The 23708-nt window shown below is 43.3% G+C and overlaps 1 protein-coding gene across 3 annotated transcripts in view; it reads right to left on the bottom strand.

Annotated features, from left to right (window-relative positions):
* MEIS1 (Meis homeobox 1) overlaps positions 1 to 23708 on the bottom strand; it is a 135045-nt gene that overhangs the window by 35441 nt on the left and 75896 nt on the right. For all 3 annotated transcript variants that reach the window (XM_084901112.1, XM_084901110.1, XM_084901111.1), the window contains exon 8: positions 23334 to 23479. In XM_084901112.1, the coding sequence (XP_084757238.1) occupies positions 23334 to 23479 (146 nt within the window). The remainder of the gene's footprint in view (positions 1 to 23333; positions 23480 to 23708) is intronic.

Here is a 23708-nt window from a genome sequence, read left to right as displayed (position 1 = left end):
CTTCTCCCTGATCTCACAGATGTTCCTGTAACACCTTGACAAGTGGGAAGAAGAGCGAACCTGCCACCAGCAAGATTTCAAGATAAAACTGGCAGACATAAAGGGACTCCATCGAAGTGAACCTGAAGGCCAGTGTGTTTTTTTTTTTGTTTGTTTGTTTGTTTTTTCATTTGGATGATCCCTTATTCCCCTACTATGTGTAGTTTACATGTTCAAAGAACTTCTATTCCAATTCACCAAATGTGAGCCTCACCATGTCTTGGTGAGGTTGGAAGGGCAGGTGACTTTGTCTCCATTCTACAGGAGGAAAAACAAAACTCAGAGTGGACACATGGCAGGCCCTGTGGCCACCACATTGTGGCTTGTAGGCCTGGAGTCCAGGCCTCCTACTGCTCCATCTCGTCCCCTTCCCACGCTCCTGGAGCTAAAAGTCTATCTGTTAATGATCAAATGGAAAGCTGTAGGCACATCTGTCAGAAGCCTACTGTGAGTTGGAGGCCACGGCCTCTGTTTCGATGTGTAAATGCGCATTGCTTCTACCCAGGGCTAGGCAAAGAACTCCAGCCAGAGCCAAAGCAGAGCACCTTTTCAATCCGAATCCGTGGTCATCATTTCCAGGAAACTTAAGTGATTCCATTGGTAATGCTAAAGTCTTCCATAACGCATCTGCCCCTTCTCCCTGGGCTTCTGGAAAAGAAATATCCTTACCCACGACTGGGTAGTTTGTTCCTCTTTGAACCAGATTTAGTTTTGTTTTATGTCCTGGGTCTTTCTGTGCCATGTCATGTGTGACATAAGCTTGCGAGTTGCATACACAAGGGCCTAGTTTCCCCTCCCTAAGACACTTCCTAGGAGGACGTGGGTCTATGGGGAAGGACACCATCTGTGTAGGCCTGGAACGTGGTCATAAGTCCATTTCTGTTTCAGGGCTGTGGTTACACACTGACAAATGGCAACTCAAAGGAAAACAGGTTAGGAGTTTCTGCTTTCCAAAGGTGAGTTAGGTGTACCGGTTTACTCAGTCCCTTAAGCCCAGGGACCCACACTAACGGTGTGACTTCCTGGAAGCATCTCAGGCCTCTTGAGTTTCAGCTTCCTCACCTGGAAAATGAGGATGTCCACTCTAATGGCAGTCAAATGAGACCACATCATCAATTTGCTTAGCACAGGACCTGGCATGTATCCAGTGCTTAGCGAAGAGTGGCTGAATATGAAATGACTCTCAATGTTGGAGATATATATATATGTGTGTGTGTGTGTGTGTGTGTGTGTGTGTGTGTGTTTATAAATTTGTAGGGAAGAATCATATCAGACTAGGTATTTCTTGTATTTTTTTCTAGTGCTAAATTAGACCCCCCCCCCCCAAGTTTTAATGCTTTCTCTTTATTTGGACACACCTTCGGAATACCTAAAGGCAGGGCCAGCTTCAAAAGCAGTTACATGGGGTACACAGGGACCCCACATAAAAGGCCCCAGGCCTGATTTAACGTGCTGATGTTACCATCTTGAAATACTTTTTTTTTTTTTAGATCCCTCACATTTTCTTTTTTCTTTTTTAAATATGTTTTATTGACTTTACAGAGATGGAGGAAGAGGGATAGAGAGATAGAAACATCAATGAGAAACACGGATTGGCTGCCTCCTGCACGCCCTCTACTGGGATTAAGCCTGCAACCCCAGCCTGTGCCCTCCCCGGGAATCAAACCTGCGACCTCTCAACCACTGAGCCACGCCAGCTGGGCAAGAAGCCGCACATTTTCAACTTGTGCAGTTTATTGGGAGAATGTGCTCGTTTTCCACAAATCACAGAGCGGGGGCCGCTGAAAGGAAAGGAGAGTGTTTTCCCTCTCAGATGCTTCACACGCAGCGACGCCCCTCTTGAATTTAGTTGAGCTTCACAGGAGTAAATAAATAATTACCATGCTCTTACGAAAAGAGTGTAAAAAAGAAAACACGAAAAAAGCCAGATAGAGGAGACAAGACTGACAGTCGCGATGCGCTCAGGCCTCAGGCGGATGAGTAAGGACGCTTCAATGACCCTCCCGTGGCCTTCGAGGGTTCACACACTCCCGAAAGTGCCTCCATCACCCCGGGGGACCGGCGGAGGCACTGAGAAAATATTTCAAATTACAAAGTCTCCGGGGAGGAAAAATCAATAATCCGGAACCTTCAAGGTGTGAGGCCCATTCTGGCTCACTGGACGAGGGGATGTTGAGAGCCTTTGTCTTTTGGTGGCTGGGAGTCAGAAGTGGCAGTTCGCCCACCTCCCTTGGCAGGGAATGAGTGGCACATTTGGCAGAAAAGTGTGCTCTCGAGAGAAGGGACCGGAGAATCTTTTGGCCCGGGCTCCCGCTCGCATAGATGAACAGTGAGAACTCGCCCTTGCATGCCAACCAAATGCCACTGTAATTAAAAACAAACCTTTGGAAATAAAATATTTGGACATTATTTCAATTCCAGCACACTCGCAAGAAGAGCTCATCAATAATTACAATTAATTCATTGGGTCGCAAGATTATTTTTTAAGCCTTCTTAGCCAGAATTTAATTTTTTTGTTTAAGGAGGTCCAGATAAACATAGGAAGCAGCAAATAAAACAGGAAAAATATATGTAATGGGGTATAAAGTCCCAGAAAAACTCCGTCACATTTGTATCAGCACCTCACATCAAACCTCCTAAGATGGCAGCGCTGACTTTAAAAAATGCAAAATTGCATCATTTTGATGATGTCAAATGATGGACTCGACTATTAAATGCATCTATTTGGTTTAATGGCTTCATTTATTTTAATAACAAAGGGAAACTAGATTTTACAGATGAAAGCTTTTTTTTTTTTTTTTTTTCATGGCTCCAATGCAACTGGGATTTAAACACTCAGTGATGTTAACCAATATGTGATAATGGCTGCTCTCTGGAGCCCTATCTGATAGCATTCTGTGTGCACTGGAAACCTACGCTGAGTAACCCCACTAGAGGACCCCCATTTTAAGAAGGCAAAATTGGGGTGTCAGAGATATCCTGATTGTTCTATGATTCTTTTCTCTGAATGGATGCATGCTCAGTACAGTGTTGGCTGTGGAATTACTGGAGCAAAGGGATTAACTCACTAAAGGTTTATTATAAATGAGGCAGGGAAGTGCTGCTCATGTGATTTCAGGGATAAGAAAATAATTGCGTAAACCTCTTTTTCCACTGTTCATAACTCTGCCTACAGAGTTTAAATTTTGTTGAGAATCAAAAATAAATAAAACATTAACAAGTGACTTTACTTTAATTCTGAAGCCCAGGGACCCACATTTCTCTATTATACTACACTAGAGGCCCGATGCACAAAATTCAAGCAAGCGTAGGCCTTCCTTCCCTGGGCACTGGCTTCCCTCTGGCACCCTGACCAGGGCTTCCCTTGTAGACCCGGCTTTGTCTGGAAGTCGTCCAGAAGGACGTGGGGTCTAATTAGCATATTAGGCTTTTATTATTATAGATATCTATGGTGACTCAGGAAACCAGAAACTCATCAATTTCCATAGGAACAAAAGACACCTCCTAAGACCTTCCTGTCAGCCACTAAAACACCCCCATTTATTCAGAATGTATAGCTAGTTTCAGGAAGGAAGGAAGGATGGATGGAAGGAAGAAAATAAGCAGAGAGAGAGGGAGGGAAGAAGGGAGGGAGGAGAGGGGAGGAGATGGTGGAGAAGAGAGGGGAGGGGAGGGAAGGAAGGTAGGAAAGGAGGGAAGGGAGAGAGGGAGGGAGGGAGAGAGAGAGAGAGAGAGAGAGAGAGAGAGAGAGAGAGAGATTTGGCCCACTAAAAATTGTAGTGAGAAGGCACAAACCAAAAGTCTTAAGTGTCTTGTTTTGTTTTAAATGAGAGCCATACCTCGAAACTCTAGAACACAGCAGATGCACCGTGCCAGCCACACACAGGATGTGGAGTGATTTCACAGGCCCTGCCTGGGCCCGCGATGGCAGCTTGTGATTAATGACTGCGTCATCCTTGGCCCTGCCGCAGTCAGGCCTGGGGTCTGGTCCTGACACACAGCCTCCGTCCGCAGCCAATCAGCAGATGTAAGCACATAGGCCCTGTCAGGCTGACATATCATTCCTTCGACAGTGTCAGTGAGTATTAATGTTCAATTATCTGTCCTAGAAATGACCCCCGCCTTTATGCATTGTGTGATTGCACACAGGGCACTCTGGTAATCCCAGAGACAAGGACAGAGATGGCCCCAATCAACTGGCGGCCAGGCTGGCTTTCCAACACTGTCGTGCCATTGCCTGGCAGTACTTAACAGGAGGCTTATTTTTAGTTCTTTTCCTAAAACATATTTGAAAGACATTAATATCTATCTTCTATCTATCTATCTATCTATCTATCTATCTATCTATCTATCTTCCTTTCAGCATGTGTCTATGTCAATTGTCCTTAATAGTTAGAGAGGGAGCCTTCAAATGAGTCCTCTGTGACTTGCCCATCACACTGAGTCAACCATTCTTTATGTGTGACAATGAGCTGTTCATTATGTGTGGGGTGCCTTTTTATTTCGCGAAGCCAGATGTATATCATTCACCATCAAACCCAAATGACAAGAGTAGACTCTTCTGGAGCAGAGTCAAGATCAATTCAACTTCAGCTCGAGGATCTGAAGGATCCTCAGCCAGCCTCCTTCCCATCGTTAAAAACGAGGCCTCTGGCAGAGGATGATTTAAGAAGCATACCTACCTGAGATCGTTTTGCTTGTTAACCTTTACAGTTGCTCAAATATTTAAAAATAGTGTTGGTTGAAGTTAAATTAAAAATCTCCCCTTTCTCTCATATATCATGGTAATTTTTTTTTTAATCTTAGCAGACAGCTGCATTTGCATGGTTTTTGTTGAACTCACATTCAAAGGTTATCAACAACAAGTTTGCAAACTTCTCCTCCAACCAGCACTGAAAGATAATGTACAGTAATTGCATGATAACTTCCTCCATAACTGAGATAAAAACTTGAATGCAATCTCGAGTTCACCAACCTACGTGATAGTACAAACTTCAGAGGCTCAGATGGGGCTCCAGCAATTTTACCCTTGATGCTTGTTTTTTAGGAATAGAAAATGCAATTATTCCTCTTGTGGAAAACCATTAAAAATTCATTATTTTGTCATAATTTTAACATGTGAAAAGGAGGTTGATTGTGAAATGTACCTATTAAAAGTCTAGCCTGTCCTTGGTCACTGTGTAGTGCCTAAAGCTATTTCTACATGTATTTTCAACTGTTATGTGAAAGTCCTTTTACCTTTCTTTCTTTTTCTTTTCTTTTTGGGGTGTGTGTGTGTGTGTGTGGTTGAGTGCATGCGAGTCATGCTCTGCCTACTGAGTTCCCAACAATTTTTTCCAAATGAGCTCCCAATCCTACCTCCTGGTCTGCTAAAATATCTGGGAGAATAGCATCTAAGACTCCCCTCTTCTCTGTTTCTAAATAGCTCTACCTTCATCTTCTCCTGGTTCATACTTATGGCTAAACTCTTACTCTGAGAGGCGATCCCATCCTCATTCTTCCTACTCAACCCTCCACTGCCAATTGGTCCTTGATCCTTCTCTATGAATGTGTCCCCTTCTGTGTTTATCGTCAAAGATCCCTTCTCTGTTGCCTAAGTATCCAATCAATCTGTGTATTAACAACTTACATGGAGCAAGCAACACCATGAAAGATGGCTGAATTCAATTCTATGTGTAAGCATGTTCAAATCTCCCTTCTCCTAAATACCAACACAGGCAAGAAAAGCCTCCCCTTCTTGTTACCACTTCCTCAAGCTCCAGCCCAAATGATCTCCTTTAATATATTTCCTCAAGCAACTGCAAAAGGGTGCAGCCTTGCTGCCTCATTGCAGCATCGCCCGAATGCCTTTGAACGAATTCCTTCTTGTGCAAAGGCCTCAAACAGTTCCGTTAGAGGTCAGAGATGATTTTCCCATCCCCATGGCAGGCCCTCTCTTAGTCCCTCTCCTTCCTAAAACTCTCCGGGTTTGGCCACCACTATTTTGAAACTTGGCTCCTTCATCTGGTCAGTAGATATCACCAAGCATCTATGACATGGCTCTGAAGATCTAGAGATGAGAGGTTAAATCCTGACCTCATCGGGAGGCAGCTGCTAGAGTAACCATGATAAGTGCTCTGTATCAGATGACCCCCAGGTGCCATGGGTGTAGCAGCAGGGCCATTTCCTCTCTCCTGGGGAGGACCAGGAATGGCTTTCCCAAGCAGTGACAGTTGAGATAAGATGTGAAGGATAAGGAAGAAAGTGTGAAGTGGAGAAGGGGGTCATGGAGGTGATGCATTCCAGATAAGAGAACAGCATGTCCAGCTGCAGAGAGTACAGGGCCATTCAGCACCTAAGGGGAACTTAAGCCTTCAGGCTTGACTGCAACCGGTACAGGGAGTATGTACGGAAAAGGCCACAGAGGAACCCGGGCTCTCAGTGGGCCAGTGTCAAACCGCAAAGCATCCTTGAATGGCATGCCAAGCATGATGTCCTTATGGAAGCAGGGAGAGATATTGCAGGATTTTAAGTAGTGGGGAGACTTGGCCAAGTTTTGTTTTAGAAAAATCACTCTAGTTTCGGAATGAGTGCACATAAGGGATCAATATTAGAGGCAGGGAGGGTAATTAGGGTGACAAGCAAGCAGGAGACGCGGCAGTGGGAGTGGGGCTGGGATGGCATAAGAGAAGGGAGACCTGACTCGAGGGGAGAACGGATGGGGCTCAGGGTGTGAGCAACTACCAGTGAAAGGGGAAGCAGAGGGGACTTCCAGGGATGACTCGTAGGTTCCTGGTCAGAGTATCTAGGTCCAGGGGGATGCCATTAACTGAGATGAAGATGACAGGAAGGGGAACCAGTTCCAGGACCATGATGAATTATTATGTTTGGAGATGCCCCTTTTCACTTATCTTCCTTCTTTGTCTTAGGGTATTAAATAGTTGGGGCTGGTAGGGACCCCAGAGATAAAATCAGCCCACCTCCACATTTGACAGAACTCCTGCCTGCTACTCTGTCTCATTCTCTAGTCTTCCCCCCCACCCACCCAGACAGCTTTTAAAAATAGGGGGGAAATAAGCATTGCCCCAATTCTATCTTTGACCTCCTCCTTTTCTCTTTCAGGGCTCTCGGGGTCCACGACTCCATATACATACATCCCTAGCTTCAGTGGCGGTAACACCAAAGCCTCATGCTTCCACCCTAGTAATACAGTTTCTAACTATTGGCCATGTAACTCACGTTTATGTCCTGCCAGCCCCAGAACCACACCATATCCCAAACTAACTTTACACCTTTCCCCAAATCAGTTCTTTCTTCAGACTTTCCGTCTCTGTGAAAGAGGCTGCAGATACCATTGCTCCCTAACTGCCTGACATGGAGCAGGGAGGTGACCTCTGATGCTCTTCTTTGCCAAAGGTCCACTCCTGAGTGGTTATGGAAATGGCATCCAAATCAGACGGATTTGAGTTCAAATCCAGCCCCCGCCTCTTGCTGTGTTCCCTCAGGCAAATTGTTTAATCTCAGAGTGAAACTTGGCTTTCTCATCAGTAAAATAGATGAGACCCCTTAGAGCAGTGGTTCTCAACCCTTCTAATGCCGTGACCCTTTAATACAGTTCCTCATGTTGTGGTGACCGCCAACCATAAAATTATTTTCGCTGCTACTGTATAACTGTAATTTTGCTACTGTATATGAATCGTAATGTAAATATCTCTTCCTAACTGCATGGTTCCTTGCCCATAGTAGGAACTCACCAACCTTTAATGGCCCGATGTATACTGTCATTCAGAGATAAGGGTAGACGTAGCCTCAAGTTTAGCCATCACTTACGGCGGGAAGCACAACAAGCAAGTCTTTGAAAGTTGCTTTTTCCTGCTGTGCGGTGGGATGAGGCCCTCGCATCATGGAAACCATTCCAGCCACCTCCCCGCAAACCAAACAGTGTGTAAGGTTTTCCTAGATTAGGGCCCTGCCTTCATCTTGCTGCTGGGATAATCGCCTCGCTCTTGCTATAATGCAGGGGGAGGAGCCACAGCGAGCTCTAGGGTCAGCATGGCCCCCACGCAGGGAATCCACAACTCCGGTGGTGCCACAGAGCAGTAGTGACCACTCTTGAGTAAGTATAGGAAAGGAGTGGCTCTGATGAGGTCCTGCAGACCTCGGCCGCAGGTCTCATCAGATTTCGTCCACTGTGCATGCGAGACAGCTAGCTTCCAGAGCAGTAGCAACCCATGCCTGTACGTGTTGAGGTGCCGAAGCGGTGAGACCCAACGGGTCGGAAACGAGGGCACTGAATTTTCTCCCCCCGCACACCCCTCCCCAGCCTCTACTTCATTTGGACGTTAAGATCTTCAGCCTTCCTATCCCACCTCCTTCTGCAAAACGTTCTTTCTGTTCAATGTGGGGGCCATTATTAATTGTAGGGTCACAGGCAAACTAGCTCCTTCATAACTAATAAGGGGATTATGGCCTGATTTTTGAAAATTCCAAGTGTGCTGATAGCCTGGTTTCTGAAAACTGAAATACATGCTATTTCAATGCATGTGTCTTTAGCCTTTTTACCATGGAAATTCACCCCACCGGACTCAGTCCCTCTCTTGGACTCTGAAGTGATGGATGTTGCAGCATGACCAGGGTTTCTGGTCCAATACGAACACTTTTCGGGAGTGAGTCCAGCGTGCCTGTCGTCTGGGTAATTGATGATGTTTTCACTGCAAGGTGCGGGCCTGAGACCCACAGGGCTCTGTGGGGGGAATAAATAAATTGACTTGACTGCATACATCTCTTACCCAAGGCTCCTGATCCACATAAACTCATTACTGCCCCGTGTACTTCCCTATTATCAAGAGGGGGTTGGCCATACGTATTTCTGCCACGGGTTAGAGCAATGCCTTTATTTTTATCTTACATTAGCAAATTAAACACTCGGTTTGTTGTTACAATTCTTTGCGAAAACCTGGCCTCCGCTCGATCCACAATGAATTATAAATGCCTGCACCAAAACAAAGGATCCTCCACAATGCCTTCAGATGTTTTGCCTCTCTTCCTAATTTTGATTTCTGGGTCCCAGGGCTTCCATAAGAGAGAGCATGGCGGGGCACACACGCACTGTATTTCAAACAGAGATTTTATGTAAGCTTATTTTTATAGTGATTCCAAAAGGGAGCTGCTCTGCTTTTTATCTATGCAAACTGGAAATAAAGTAGGCACCCTGCCAGCTCCCTGCCAGCGGCCCGGGCCCGGGCTGCCATGGGTGACTCGCACAATGACATCTAAGGGGTCCAGGAAAGAACCCTGACGAATGGCTTTTGGATTCCTTATGACCTTTGATCCTCGGTGACTTCGACCAAAATAAATGATCTGATTTCAAGAAACTACATCCAGCCTGTGAACTCTAATGAGTGAGAGAATTTACCTGCTAAGCAATGATTAATAGGTACATGCTACTTACACCGATTCCTTAGATCTTAGCCAAACTGGAGAGAAAATACTTTTCAGATGCTCACTTTTGAGAACAAATTCATCTTCCAGGATGCTGTGAAATTTGAGAGTGCCCAGGGCAGATAAAGTGCACGAGGCAGCGGAAATACAAAAGGATTTCCTGGAGCAGACAGCAAGTTGGCGGGCAGTGCTGGGAACAAAAGCATCTCTGCATCAAATGTATGTATTGTTTCTGTCCTCCGTGACTCGGTGCCTTTCTTACTGACAAAGGCCATCGGATCTGGAGGGCTGCGGCCGGAGTGTGGGGGCCAGCTCAACACTGTACACACTCGGCCCTCCCTCCCTGACAGCCTCCCCCAGCACACACGGCCCCCAGAGCTCTGAAGCCAGATGGGGTGAAGTGAAAGAGTCCATGTTACTCAGCCTTCGGAACTACCTTTTCTCCCACATTGAGTGCTCCAGTGCATTGTCAACAAAGCCCCAAAGGAACAGACTGTGTACCAGCAGAAACTTCCTGGGGATCGGAGAGACCCAATGAAAACTCAGATACTCTCTGAAGGCAGGGAAACTCCCTTGTATGATGCTACAATGGTGGATAGATGTCGTACATTTGTCCATGCCCATAGAATGTACAACACCAAGAGTGAAGTATAATGTGAATTATGGACTTTGGGTGATAATGATGTGTCAATGGAGGTTCATCAATTGTACGGAATGTACCACGCTGGCGGGGGACATTGATAACAGGGGAGGCTGTGCATCTATGGGGAGAAAGTATATGGGCCATCTCTGTATCTTTGCCTCAGTTCTGCCGTGTGTCTAAAACTACTCTAAAAAAATAATGTCTATCTTTTAAAACTTTTTGCTATTCAAGAGAAAGCTTTTTTTTTAAAAATATATGTATATTTTTTATTGCTTTTTTTTTTACAGAGAGGAAGGGGGATAGACAGAAACATCGATCAGCTGCCTCCTGCACACCTCCTACCGGGGATGTGCCCACAACCAAGGTACATGACCTTGACCGGAATCGAACCTGGGAGCCTTTAGTCGGCAGGCTGACGCTCTATCCACTGAGCCAAACCAGTTTTGGCCAAGTTCCTTTTTTGTACACTGAAAAGGAACTAAATGTTGGCTGAGAAAAAAACAACTCTTTAGTTCCATTGACATGGTTGAAAATAATGGGTTAAGTTTCCAAATTAAAGAAAAAAAATCAAAATATAAAAATCAAAGATGGAGGAAAGCAATCATCTTCCCACTTAAAATCTCTCATCTCATCCCTGTGCCCTAGACTCTTGCTCTTCAAAGGGTGGTCTGGGGCCAACAGCATTTTAACCTGGCAGCTCCCCACAAAATGCAGCATCTCAGGGCCCACCCCTCTGAACCAGACCCTTCTATAGCAGAAGATCCCCAGGTGATCTAGTGCACACTACCACTTAAGAAGCACTGCTTTAGAAGGAGCAAATGTTCTGTAGTCATTTCCATTTTTAGATGGTAGACTTTCGTTTAAAGTTATTGCTTACACCTCAGTTAAATTTCCAAACGTGTGCTTTGCTAAATCTCAGGATACAGGTATTCAGAGGAATGCTGGGACTATTAATGCTCTATTGCAGATAAATTAAAACCAGGAAAATATCATCTATTTACACTAGGCAATCATTCCACCCCTCCCCATCATATCAACCTGGCAATGTTTCTGGTGATTGAATTTATTGCAATATCACCTTTAGATACTGATTTCCAAAACCCAGAGGCAGGCTGGATCATGTCTGTTTCGTCATAAGTAAAGAAGGAAGTGATCGGTGTCTAAGTTTACTCAGCATAAGAAGGTAAAAGGACACTTCTAAGCCAGCCCAACTCTCTTTGCAGCAAAAGGCACCTTCTCCCCAAATTACCGGGATCAAGGTTTCAATCCCCCCATTTTACTTTGATTATGAAAACCAGTTTTGGTCCCGGAATCCAGTACTCAAGTTCATTTTCCCCTGCTTCTCTTTTCGCCCCCCGTCTCCAGTAGTCCGCAGCCCAACACTGCGGTCTCATTCACATCGCTTCTCTGGAAGTTGGTGTTGGGAACAATGGGTGGGAAAGGAAGCACACTGAGGTGCTATCAGAGGCCGGCCTTCTTGTTCTGAGAAGGGAATACCTGCCACTTAGATCATGGGAACAGCCCTAAAAATTCCACCTGCTCGGACCTACGGGACATGTCACCCCTGTCGGTTCAAAGGACAAATAGAGCTTCTGTGGCCCTGAAAATTACCTGAATCATAAAGCCACATCTGAATGAATGGTCCTTCACAGATTTTCCCAAAGGCTTTGAGCATCTACCCATTAATTAAATATAATCTGGTTTCCGGCGTAGAGCGTTATCCAGCATATTCACCTCACGATGCCTGGAAGTTCTACATACATCATCTCCACCTTCCCACTCCTGCCTTGTGAAGATGTTTCTGTGTGGGAACGCTCCGCACTGATTTATGGTGCTATTGCAGCAACTAAGCAACTAATCTTCCGGTGGAAACGTAACGCATAAGAACAACCTAACTGAAACGTATAAATCCCACATATACTTAAAAAATATTAGTCTGTAATTTAATACAGCGGAATGTTTCTGAGCCTATATAACCTTGCATGCAGAAGCGGTTTCTCAGGCATTAATACTTAAATGGGTCACAGACACCACATCTGTCATTCTGTCCTGAAGTCTATGAGGCACAACCAAGACTAGGCTGGCCTATTGATTTTTCTAGCATTTGCTTTAATTTACTTAACCATCGAGAAATCCATCCGTACATAAAGGACAACTGTCCATTACGGCCTCATTTGCAGACATGCCTTCCCCTCGCTGTTGTGGATTTTTTTTTTTTTTTTTGGTAAATATTTCCCTTCAATTGCTAGTGTTTACAGTGTAAAAACGAATTAGGAAAGTGCTCACACCTGTTTCTGTTCGGTAACGGCTGCACTGAGGTATATGTAATGTGCTTAAAGATAGAATAAATATCGAGACATTATTACATCTGTGTGCAAAGGGTGGTAAATTAGATCCTAATTACATTAACAGGGATTCTGCCTCCCAGCTTAAATTTTACATGAGCACTCTGCAAAAAAAAATCCAAAAGCTCTGCTGTGGTTTCTTTATGAGCTGGTGATTACAGCTACTTCCTATGCGGTCACTAAATATTCTGTTTACAAATAAATGAAGAAGCTTTGAGCCAACTTGCCAGGGTAATAATCTATTTTTTTTCTCCTCCCCCTCCCTCTTCCCGACAAACCCTCGCCACATATGCATGGCAACAATCAGGAGCCCTGGCTTCATCTAATTACTCCATCACATCATTTCACAAATTGCCTTGTCGCTGGGGAGCCCAGTGCAAAACACGCTCACAGTGGGATTGCAGGCAGCAGCTTTCATTTGCTACTCATTCCTTGTTAAATTATACACGAAAACACCAGTTGTGTGAGAGAAGTCAGAAAGAATGCCTGCAAAGAAGCCAGACCAGCGCAGCTCCTACTTACCATGTCACCAAAGACATTGTTGGCAACAGGCATGTAGAACAGAAGGATCCCCTTGGCCGGCCCGGTCTGCAACAACAGACCGTCATCCACAGGCCTGACGAACACACGGGCTGCTTCTCCTGAAGGTGAGCTAGTCCCCTCATCCATCAACAGGAAGCCTGGGCATCTCACTGCAACATCTGATATCCTCAAACCCCTGTATTTCTTTACCCGCCCCGCGCTATGGATGCCTGGCCATGATCCGCCCATGAGGACATGGATTTGTATGAGATGAATGATGCTAAGCCCTTTGAAGGTATAAACAGTAGACCATATTTCCATTCTGGCTGGACAGAAGGAACCAGATTCCACTAATCTTGAAAAGTTCCCAAACGGGAAGATCATCCATCAAGTTCATGCAGTATGAGATGATTTCCTTTTAAGTATTAATGCCTTGCATGTTTCTGAAACACATCAAGATAAATGCTCACCCATCTCGCGACGGATGTGGGTGGGAGGAAGAGAGTGTACGGTGGGTGACATGACGAGAGGGCGTGAACCTAAGGTTGCAGCCCTGGAAGCTGATATTTTTAATATCAACAACTAAACGCTGCCACTGGTAATTAGAGGTATTTCTTTGTGGCTCGGGAGCCAGCGGGGTCAGGTACCGTTTTACATCACAAACCAGGCCTTTCTGCATGTAGACCTGCCAGCATCTTCTGCACAGGGAGGAGACGACATTAGCAGCAGCTGTCTCCCTGCTTTTACACGGAACATTCTATTCTGACAGACAGGTGGAGTAATTTAAAAGCCAACGTGGTGCAATTTCGATGTGACTAATGTCACTGCCTACTAAAATGCCGCCATTACCACTGTTTATGGAAACATTACTAAAATTACATTTTATTCAGAAGAATTTCAGGATCCTGGTTATGACTAGCTTTGAAATGATCAGACCTCAGTGTCAGACCCCAGAGCGGTAGCTCCAGGCTCCAGGGTGTAGCAGCCTCTTTGGCAGAGAAAAAAAAAAAAAAAAAAAACAGTCAGGATTGTAGTTTCAAGAGTCATCGGGGCTGCATAAGCAGTTTCTTCCATCTCCATAAAGCAAATTAAAGACATAGCTCTTTGGCGGCCTGGCCATGTGACAGGCAAAAAAAGCTTCCAGGAGCTACATTCTGTGCTAGAGGGTTAGGTAGGATTTGTCTGAGGCAAGCTTCCTCACCCCTGAATTCCTATCAGATGTTGTTAGTACCCGTGTTTCCCCCAAAATAAGACATCCTCTGAAAATAAGACCTAGCACATGGAAAGATAAGACATCCCCTGAAAATAAGACCTAGTGCAACTTTGGGAGAAAAAATTAATATAAGACACTGTCTTATTTTCGGGGAAACAGGGTAACAGACAGGGGTAGAGACTTATATGTCTCCGTAAGGAGGGAGGAAGAGTCAGTGTTCAAAATCTGAAATTCTAGCAATGAAAAAGTATTACAAATGTACAAAATATCAATAGTTATAGCTGTGCCATTTTTTATGGGCAGATATGTCTGGAAAAATAACCTAGATAGGAAAGGACCCCCTCCCCCCACTGACTTGACCCTAAATTGCCAATAACCATCTGATGGCATTATGGAGATTTTGGCACATAAATCTGGCTCACATTTTTATTTAAAAAAATACTAATTAGTGAACTCATGGAATGAGATTATAATTATACTTTTGAACTCCCACAAAGCGATTTGATCTGCTCTGTGTGAGAGGCAACGTGGTGGAAAGCACATGGAAATGCAAGTCAGGAGATCCTGGTTCCAGCTCAGCCGGTTCCTAGCTTTTGACCTTGAGAAAAAAATCATTAACTTCTCTAAACTTCATTTTTGTCATCCTGCCTACCTGATGAGATTATTTTAAGAATCAAGGGTGTATGAAAATGCTAAACTACAAAATACCATAGAGACACATAATTTTCTTAGCCTTTTGATCAAATTTTCTGCAGCTGTTAACAGGACAGAATAATCCAATGCCAAACTGGTCAAGCAATTAATAGATAATTTAAAAAAAAAACATGATAAAAGCAACATTACGTAGAAAGGAGAGAATTTCACTTTTTCTTTTCTTTTTTAAAAATGGTATCATAAATATGTATTATAACTTTATTAAAATGAAATAATATTCAAAATACAACAAAAATGGATAAAACCCTTTGTCCAATACTGTACACATAATGCAGCAATCCATGCACTTTAAAAAAATGAAGTCAAGTCATTTTTGTAGAGTTTCTCCCCCCAAGAAGTTTGTAAATCGCTTTTTCTTTAAGTAACAGATAGGAATCATTTCTGCACTCCTATAAACTGCAATGGAAATGACATCCACTCATTAATCTTCCTTAAGATGAGTGTCCCCATTCTGAGACGACACCTCCTGGCCTCTGGACATCCTGAGAACTTCCTACACACTGAAACCTCAGAGGTCATCAAGTCATGGGAGACCACATGAGCTCTCAAGGATGCTGGCAGCAAAATTAATGTGAAAACTGATAGAACCCAACCACAGAACATTAGGAACTGAGAGGCAAAGACATCCTAGATTGTAAGTGTCGGCAAACTCATTGGTCAACAGAGCCAAATATCAACAGTACAAAGATTGAAATTTGTTTTGAGAGTCAAATTTTTTAAACTTAAACTTCTTCTAACACCACTTCTTCAAAATAGACTTGCCCAGGCCATAGTATTTGGTGGAAGAGCCACTCTCAAGGGGCCAAAGAGCTGCATGTGGCTCGCGAGCCGCAGTTTGCCAACCACGGCCCTAGAAGGTGCCCTATATACTGACACCCTTTAGTGTCGATGTGCAAAGAGAAAACTCCAGGAGGACATTCCAATACAAATAGTTAAGCCAAACCAAGGTCTCCATTTTAGAATATTGTAAATAATGTATCTCATTTAAATATCAATTAATGCAAGGTATTTGTATGTATGAGACTAAGTTGAGGTCTATCTTTTCTTTATAGTGTTCAAAGATAGAGCAATACATCCTACATAGGGACCCACACTCCTGGGGCTATAATTTGTTGTGTGAAGGCATTTTGCAGTGACAAAACAATCACAACAGCAGCAAAAATACCAAGGCCTACCTAGAAGGCCTTTAAAATGTTAGAAAACTGCCTGGCATAGCTCTTTCAGCTGCTCCTTTGCTCAGAGAGACTCTCCACAGGCTCACCAGGACCAGGTGCCTCCTCTGAGTTCCCGGGGACCTTCTCCTGCTCAGGACACATTGAAGGGAGTACTGAGTCTGCTACGCAAGTCAACTTTCTCAGTCTCTGGACAAGCAGTATTAAAACACCAGCGACCCGTGAGTAGCAGTCCTTTTGATGTGAGTCCACATAACTATCATTACAAACCTGGAGCCTTAACAAAGTAATTTTTGCTGCCTCATGGCATCAGGATAGCACAGGTAACCTCGGGCCATGACCAAGAAGGTTTTGTGACCCAAGCCACAGCCCACTGCAATGTGGTCTCCACTATTTGATTGCCCTCTGGTCTGGCTTACTAAGCAGGAATGGAAAATTAGAACAATGACCATGGAAGTAAAAAGGATGCATCTTCCTCACTAGGATTGGTACTGAGAGAGCTGTCCTACAGAAAACAACCAGATTTGGAGGGACATGTCTGTACACAGTCATGCTCACACTTCTGTAAGAAGGACGGCAATGTGATGAGGACGTTCTCAGTGACCTCAAACCAAGTGTCCTAGATGCTATGACACACAGATTTACTTCTATTGGCAAAAGAACAATCAGCCAAGCCCAGCCAAACCAAAACCCTGGACCACCTTTCTAAAATGAAATCATCGGATTCTCTCTCCACCAAGCTTTCAAACTTTAAGGCAAAGTACCTTCACTAGGAATCTTAAACATTGGGAAAGCGAAAAGCCAGCTTACGCCACATCACATTCCTAAGGGTTGGACTGAGCTAGTTGAAGAAACACACTCACACCCATCTACCCGATGCTCCGGTTTTCATCTGAGAGATAAATTGAGCAGGAGCAGTTGCACATTCATCGACCGAGGTTGATATTTTATCTTCCAAAATACATCATCACTGAGAGGAATGAGAGGAAGACACGATATTGATATGTGCTTTGAAGTAGAAATGGCTGGCTAGTGTTCAAAGAGCTACGTGCATCAGCAACCAACAACTTAATAAATTGTGCTGCTATGGGCACTTTCGTTTTGAACCTAATCCTTTATTTAATTAGCCCGATTAAGAGGATATCAGAAAGCCAAACTATAGCGTATTTTTTACTTAGCCTTGGAAACAGAAGGAAGACTTTAGAATCATCTGACAAATTGCCAGCCAGACTCTCTCTCCACAAGTCCCTTCCAGAAGGGACCAATCATCAGTAAAACGAACAAACAACCATTTGAGCACAAAAATCTCAACCACACCCCGAAAACAGCAGAGCACCCCAGACAAAGCTCATCTGCTCGTGAGTTCTACTGGCATGTACCTGGATGAACGGGCGGTTTTAAAGTTGGACATTTGTTTTTACTTCTGATTGTTTTCTTTCCCGCCATGCCCTCCTCTTCCAGGGACTGTAATTACCCCAGGTCAGAGGTGCAGAGCCGCGATGGGGAAGAACGGCTGGGGCGAGGGGAAGGAGGTGTGTGGAAGGCTGGGCGAGAGCTCGGCAGGTCACTAATGGCCTCTGGGGCAACAACTTGGAGAACAGGCTGATGCTTCGCCTTTGATCTTCTAATTCACAATGATCATTAGTATTAACTCCGATTCTTCTGGGTGAAGAATTCCAGCTGTAGCCTTTTCAGTGTACCTGACCTAAGAAAATTCATCACCCATCCCATTAGGATTTCAATAACCCGCTCAGAAAAAAGAAAAAGGCAGTTGCCCCAGAATCCAGAAACCACCGCTTCATTATTAGAATAGCATTTCGATGATGTACATCACAGAAGAATGAGGGCATCCCAATATTCCCCCCAAGTAATTAAATAATCTGTTCCATTTTCCTCCAGGGACAGATGATTTCCAACTGGGGGGGAGGGGGGGAGTTAGGGTTCCTATCTAACAAATGGTTGAAATATGCTATCTCCTAAGGAGCTGAGATCTTTGAAAATTAAAATACAGGGATTTGTTATCTGATCCTGGACTACTTTGAGCAAAGCCTAGCTGTGACCCATCATCATTACTAAGATCCGTGAATGCGAAGGACAATGCCAGGCAATGGAAAAAGGAATAACTGCAAAGATATTCTTACAGATTTGAGAAAGCTCATTTTTTACATGATACATGGACATCTGGAAAGGGGAAAAAATCTCACTCCTTCACACTAGTTTTCAAGTCTCCTAATTTAATAATATATCTGTAGATAACACGTAGTGAAGAAAGAGTCAACGTGAACTCCTGTCTCCACCAACCACCTTCCTTGGCTCAGGAAGTTGGTTAGGATAGTTTGAAAGTAATACTTTGTACTACCCTGATTGACTCTGCAGGCGAGAGTTTCAGAGCATAGTCTTCCTGTTCGCTACCTTCTTAGGACGAATGGTAGCTGAAGGGGCGCTAGCTGGTAAGACATAATAAGAAGGTTCATTGTTAAAACTGGCCAAGTATAGCTGAAACCGGTTTGGCTAAGTGGTAGAGCATCGGCCTGCGGACTGAAAGGTCCCGGGTTCGATTCTGGTCAAGGGCATGTACCTTGGTTGTGGACGCATCCCTGGTGGGGGGTGTGCAAGAGGCAGCTGGTCGATGTTTCTCTCTCATCGACGTTTCTAGCTCTCTATCTCTCTCCCTTCCTCTCTGTAAAAAATCAATAAAATAAAAAACATGCTTTAAAAAAAATGTAAGTGTTTAAAAAAAACAATAAACAACAACAACAACAACAAAAAAAACTGGCCAAGTATAGAAATGAGGGTCAGCGAGAAGTAGAAATGGCAGGAGAGGAGCAAATGCCTTTTACCTCTGTCTACATGCCTACCTATCCATCTTTTTTGATCAACATTGTGCTCAACTCCATCAGCAGAATGGGTTATCTGGATACCAATGAGAAGGACGTTTTCATTGTAAAAATAGTTCCTAATGTCTACAGAGTAATTCTTCCAAAATTGCAAGCAGAGATATCACACTATGACGTCTCCAACCGATCTTATTACCAAAAGCAAAACCAATGAAACAACATCTGTCTCTTCTAGAGCATTCAATTCCCGATCCAATTCCATTTACTCCATCCTTAGAATGGCAGACCCACAGGGCACTTTTCATCTAATAGTGTTTTTATGGAAACACCATCCCCAACCTGGAAGATTCTATTGCCCCTCACATTGACTTTATCCTCACTGAGGGGAAAAAATCTTATAAATAAGAAACTGAGACAAATTTGGCCACAAACAAACAAAAATTCCAAGCTTGAAATTCACAAAAACACACACAATAACACAAATAAACAAAACTAAACTAAATAGCAAATTTTGTGTATCTGACTTCCAAACAAAGTTTGTCTCTATAGTAGCCAATAGGATCCTCAATATCTGTTAAAGAGTAGGGAATCCAAGAGAATGCGAATGAAAATAGATTCTCCTTGAGGTTCACCTCCCTACTGGTCAATGCCAACCAGAGGCGTCACCCCTTGAATGGTTCCTTCCCCTGAATCTGCAGGGATGCATTTTAACCTCCATTCTGATAACTTTCAGGATTCTTGAGACACACAGCAGCTCCCTGCAGGAAAATATGTCACCGCATATTTTAAATAAGAACCATATTAACCGCTTTTCTATTTAGATTACATTTAAACCTGCAATATGTTAGGGTAGGGGGGGGGGGGAAAGACTTGATTTTTATCTTAAACCTTATATTTATTCCTTCTCCTCATTTTCACTAGGGTACTGTGCAGCAAAATAACCGCTAAGATGAAAAACACATCCAGCTTAAACATGACACCCCAGCAGGTTATATTTACAGTTGGAATAAAGCCCTTCAGAAAGGAAAAGAAACCTTGATGTGGCGTATGCCCCTGAACTGTCACTCTACAGTGACTAATATGCCACTATTAAGCACTTTTTAATTGTTTGCAATAATTTGTCTTCAGGCAAATGCAAGCATTTCAATTAATAAATGCGTTTCTTTTCTTTCTAATTCTCTTTTATTATCTACATGTCAGTCTTTCTTTTCAATCCCAGGGAACGGTTTCTTTTCAGAGGCCTTCTCTAGTTAGCAAAACTGGCAAATGCTCAACTAAGTAGTCTCAGCTGAAAATGTACATCAGTGAAATTTCTTTTTACCCATATCACCAAAGTTTAAAAGCTCTTCCTTTTCCTTTCATTGTTTTCATTATGCACACATATGTCCGGTTGAGCTTGCTAGAGACTGGGAGTCCAAGAACGAAGCTTTCGCTCTCTCTTTGGAGTAGTCAAATGTGCTACTTATTAAGTCTACCTGTGGATAACTAGAGAACGACACATTTTCTTATGCAGCTGGGTTGCAAATCCAGAAGGTTTTTCTTAAAAATTCGGGCCTATTCTGCTCTCACACACAAATGCTTCAAAGCCCTTTCAAAGGCAGTTTTTTGTGTGTGTGTTTTTTTTTTTCAACTGAATAAGCCCAATGAAAAGACTGACCCATTTATTTGGAAAAGAAAACAAATAGCAATTTGCTTTTAAAGAAGTGTGTGAGGTTTTTATAATATGTCTTTGGCATTTAATAGATTGGTTTTTACAATTTTCTAATTAATTATTATTGCTATTGTTTCAATTAGCCAGAGTCTCCATTGCTCTTTTATATCTAGCAAGGTTTAAGAAAGAATTTTCTAGGTAAGTTTCATTAATCATCAAGCAAGAATGTGTAACGTTTAAAATTTGTACATAGTCTTCTGAATGAATTGAGCATCCCTGAAGTCCTCTCAGAACTTGAAATGAAGTTGCTAAAGGATTAGTACTGAGATGTCAAAAGTGACTTACATTGGGGCAAATCACCACAAAACTCTACAGGTTTTCCCATAGAACTTATTGTAATCAGCTTCTAACTATAAATATTACCTAAGCAGTCTGTACACTCCTTCAAGAAGCATAACAAGACAAGGAGAAGGGTGTTCCTTGTAATTGGAGATCTATTTGCTCTTACAACTAGAGAAAAGGGAAGGAAATCTTTCTCATGGGGGAAAGAGGGAAATTTTTCAATAAAGCTCCTACTCTTGCTTTTTAGATGATATTATGAGAGCACTTTTTTAGAGCCCATTATCATTATCAATATTTTTGTCTGAGTAGATGGCAGTGGAATGGGGCACCAACAAACCACGAGATGACCCCTATGAGCATCCATAGAGAGCCAGAGAGACATGGATATGGGTTCCCTTTCAGACCCCAACACTTAGTGTAGGAAATCAGGCAGTTCAAGATTAACTCCCATTACAATCATCCCAATAATATGTACCACTGAAAGCATTACAATGCAGGTAAAGTCATGCTGGCTGTTCAAAGGAATTCTTTGTGGTTTTTTTTAAAGGAGGTACTATAGCTCTCTGCAAAGTCCTTCACAAGGATATAACCTAGGAAACCTGATGGATGCATAAAAGAACTTGCTTCTCTCTCTCCTGATTCCATCTGAACCAATATTTGATTATATTTTATTCAGGGTCACCTGAGCTGCAAAGAAAGCCAATGCTCCTTTGCCAATTGAGATGGAGGTTGACAAAATCTACTCTTTTTTTTTTTTTTCCTGTTAGTACAGGAAATAGAAATATTCAGGGTGGACCTGATTTTGTTCCCTCCCCACACTCATCCTCCAGCTCAAGTTAGCTGATTAGCATAGGGGATGAAATATCACCAGGGTTGCATCAGTGCTATTGACCAACTACCAGGTCTCATCTCCTGCTAGTTTTAAAAGCCCCCTAGACCCTAGCCCCCTGCCTCCCCATTTTCCCTTCAGTAGTGCTTGATAGTCCTCAGTAGCAGATATGCTCAAGGCAGATCTCAAACTACCCACATATAGCAACAAATGTCATATCAGTAATGGCACCTGACTCAGATCGTAGGTTAACCTAATAGGATGTTAAAATCAGCTAAGGCAATCTAAATCTTCGACTAACCACCAGCATTCACCAAGCCCTAAAGCTGATTCCAAACTATCAGCATCATCTAGTAATTGTTTGGAATCATCATGGGAAGAAATGAAGGGTGGAAGCCATTTTTTTAGTTACTCCCGCTGCTCTCAGTTTTGATTTTGCTCACACGCTGGATGAATGTAGACCCTCGAGTGTTACTGGAGGCACAGCCTCTGTCCACATCCCCTGTTTGTCTCCCTGCATCAGAACAAGTCACTGAGGACCAAGTCTTTGAGAGTGGGCCAGGGTGCAAGGGTCGACAGGTCAGGTCAGCTTTGTGACAATGCAAAATTAACTTGAATACTCAAGAAAAACGTATGACTTTAAGGAAAGTAAACTATGCTAAAAATGGTAACATTGCCCATTCTTTGTCCCTCCGGGTGGGAGTCCCAGTCCCCCCGGGTCAACAATTTTTCTGATTTTTAAAATTTATTGGACTCATACATTTTCCTTTTATCTTCGTCCTCAGATGTCATTAAATCTGTATGCACTTCCAAAAATATCCACCACAATATTATGATTATAAATATTTTGAACATGAAATTCATTCAGAACAATAACCAAACCAAACAAACCCCTCGGTGGCAGCAAGCCCCAAACCTCCCGTTTCTCACATCTCCAGGAGAATTCCTGCAGTGAAAACAGCAATACTCACACAGACAATATAAACTGTTACCCGGCTTGAGAAGTCACCAGGGACTACACAGGAAGAGCTGACTCTATATTGCTGTTTTCCTTTACAGTTCTAAATCCAGGGGCCACTTTCACTGCGCAGCTCTGACTCACAGGAGCTCGTGGGAATGGCAGCCAGTGCATTCACACCACTTAAAAGCAAATTATGTGCGCATTCTGCCATGGCCGCAAGATGGAACTTTTTGCGGGCCATTCGTTAGGAAGGTCCGTGCCAGCATTAGGAGAAATTAAGTCCTTCTCTCTGGGGCTTGTCTCGCTCCCTTCTTCCTGGGAGCTGGTTCTAAGTGTTCAAGAGGCACCCTGAGAGAACAACATCATTAACAGGCATGCTTAAAATCACAAGGGCACGTGAACCCCTACACCTTAGATGGGATGACAGTTAACAACATTGCAATAGCGAACTTCAAACCAAACGCCTCATTGGGGGGAACGTCTTGAGGAAATAAGTGCAGACACGTCTGTGAACACTGTGGGGAGACAACGATTTATGAAATATCCCAGGTCCAGAGGGATCACGTTTCCCCCATTTTTTTTTTTCCTTCTATCAAAACTGTTTGTCCATATTTACTTTAGAGATGTCATTTAGAATCCACTTACTGTTAGATGCTGGAACAGCCACGCCCTCATGATATTTGTGGCTACTTTGGGAAAGATGCCACGCTTTTTGTGACGCTTTTTGTCCTTATCTGGATCATCATCGTCACCTGTGCTGGGGGAAGCTACACTGTTGTCCAAGCCATCACCTGCAAACATAGTGAATCAGATTTTGACTGATGCTACCTTGACATGCTTTATTCAAATAGAATGCCTTTGGATATAAACAAAACCAAAAGAGCAATATATAAATGATTAATCGTTTATTAGGTACTGTTTTCTTTTCTTTTTCATTTCTTTTCTTTTTTTTTTCTTTTTTTTTTTCAAGACAAAGGGAGAGAAAAACAAGGCCTAGGCTCAAAAGCGGTCAGGTCTAAG

Source organism: Pipistrellus hanaki (genome assembly GCF_964339955.1).
Source record: "Pipistrellus hanaki genome assembly, chromosome: 12".
Lineage (NCBI taxonomy): Eukaryota > Metazoa > Chordata > Mammalia > Chiroptera > Vespertilionidae > Pipistrellus > Pipistrellus hanaki.
The sequence above is the reverse complement of the archived record's forward strand: the minus strand, read 5'-3'. Positions and strand labels throughout refer to the sequence as shown.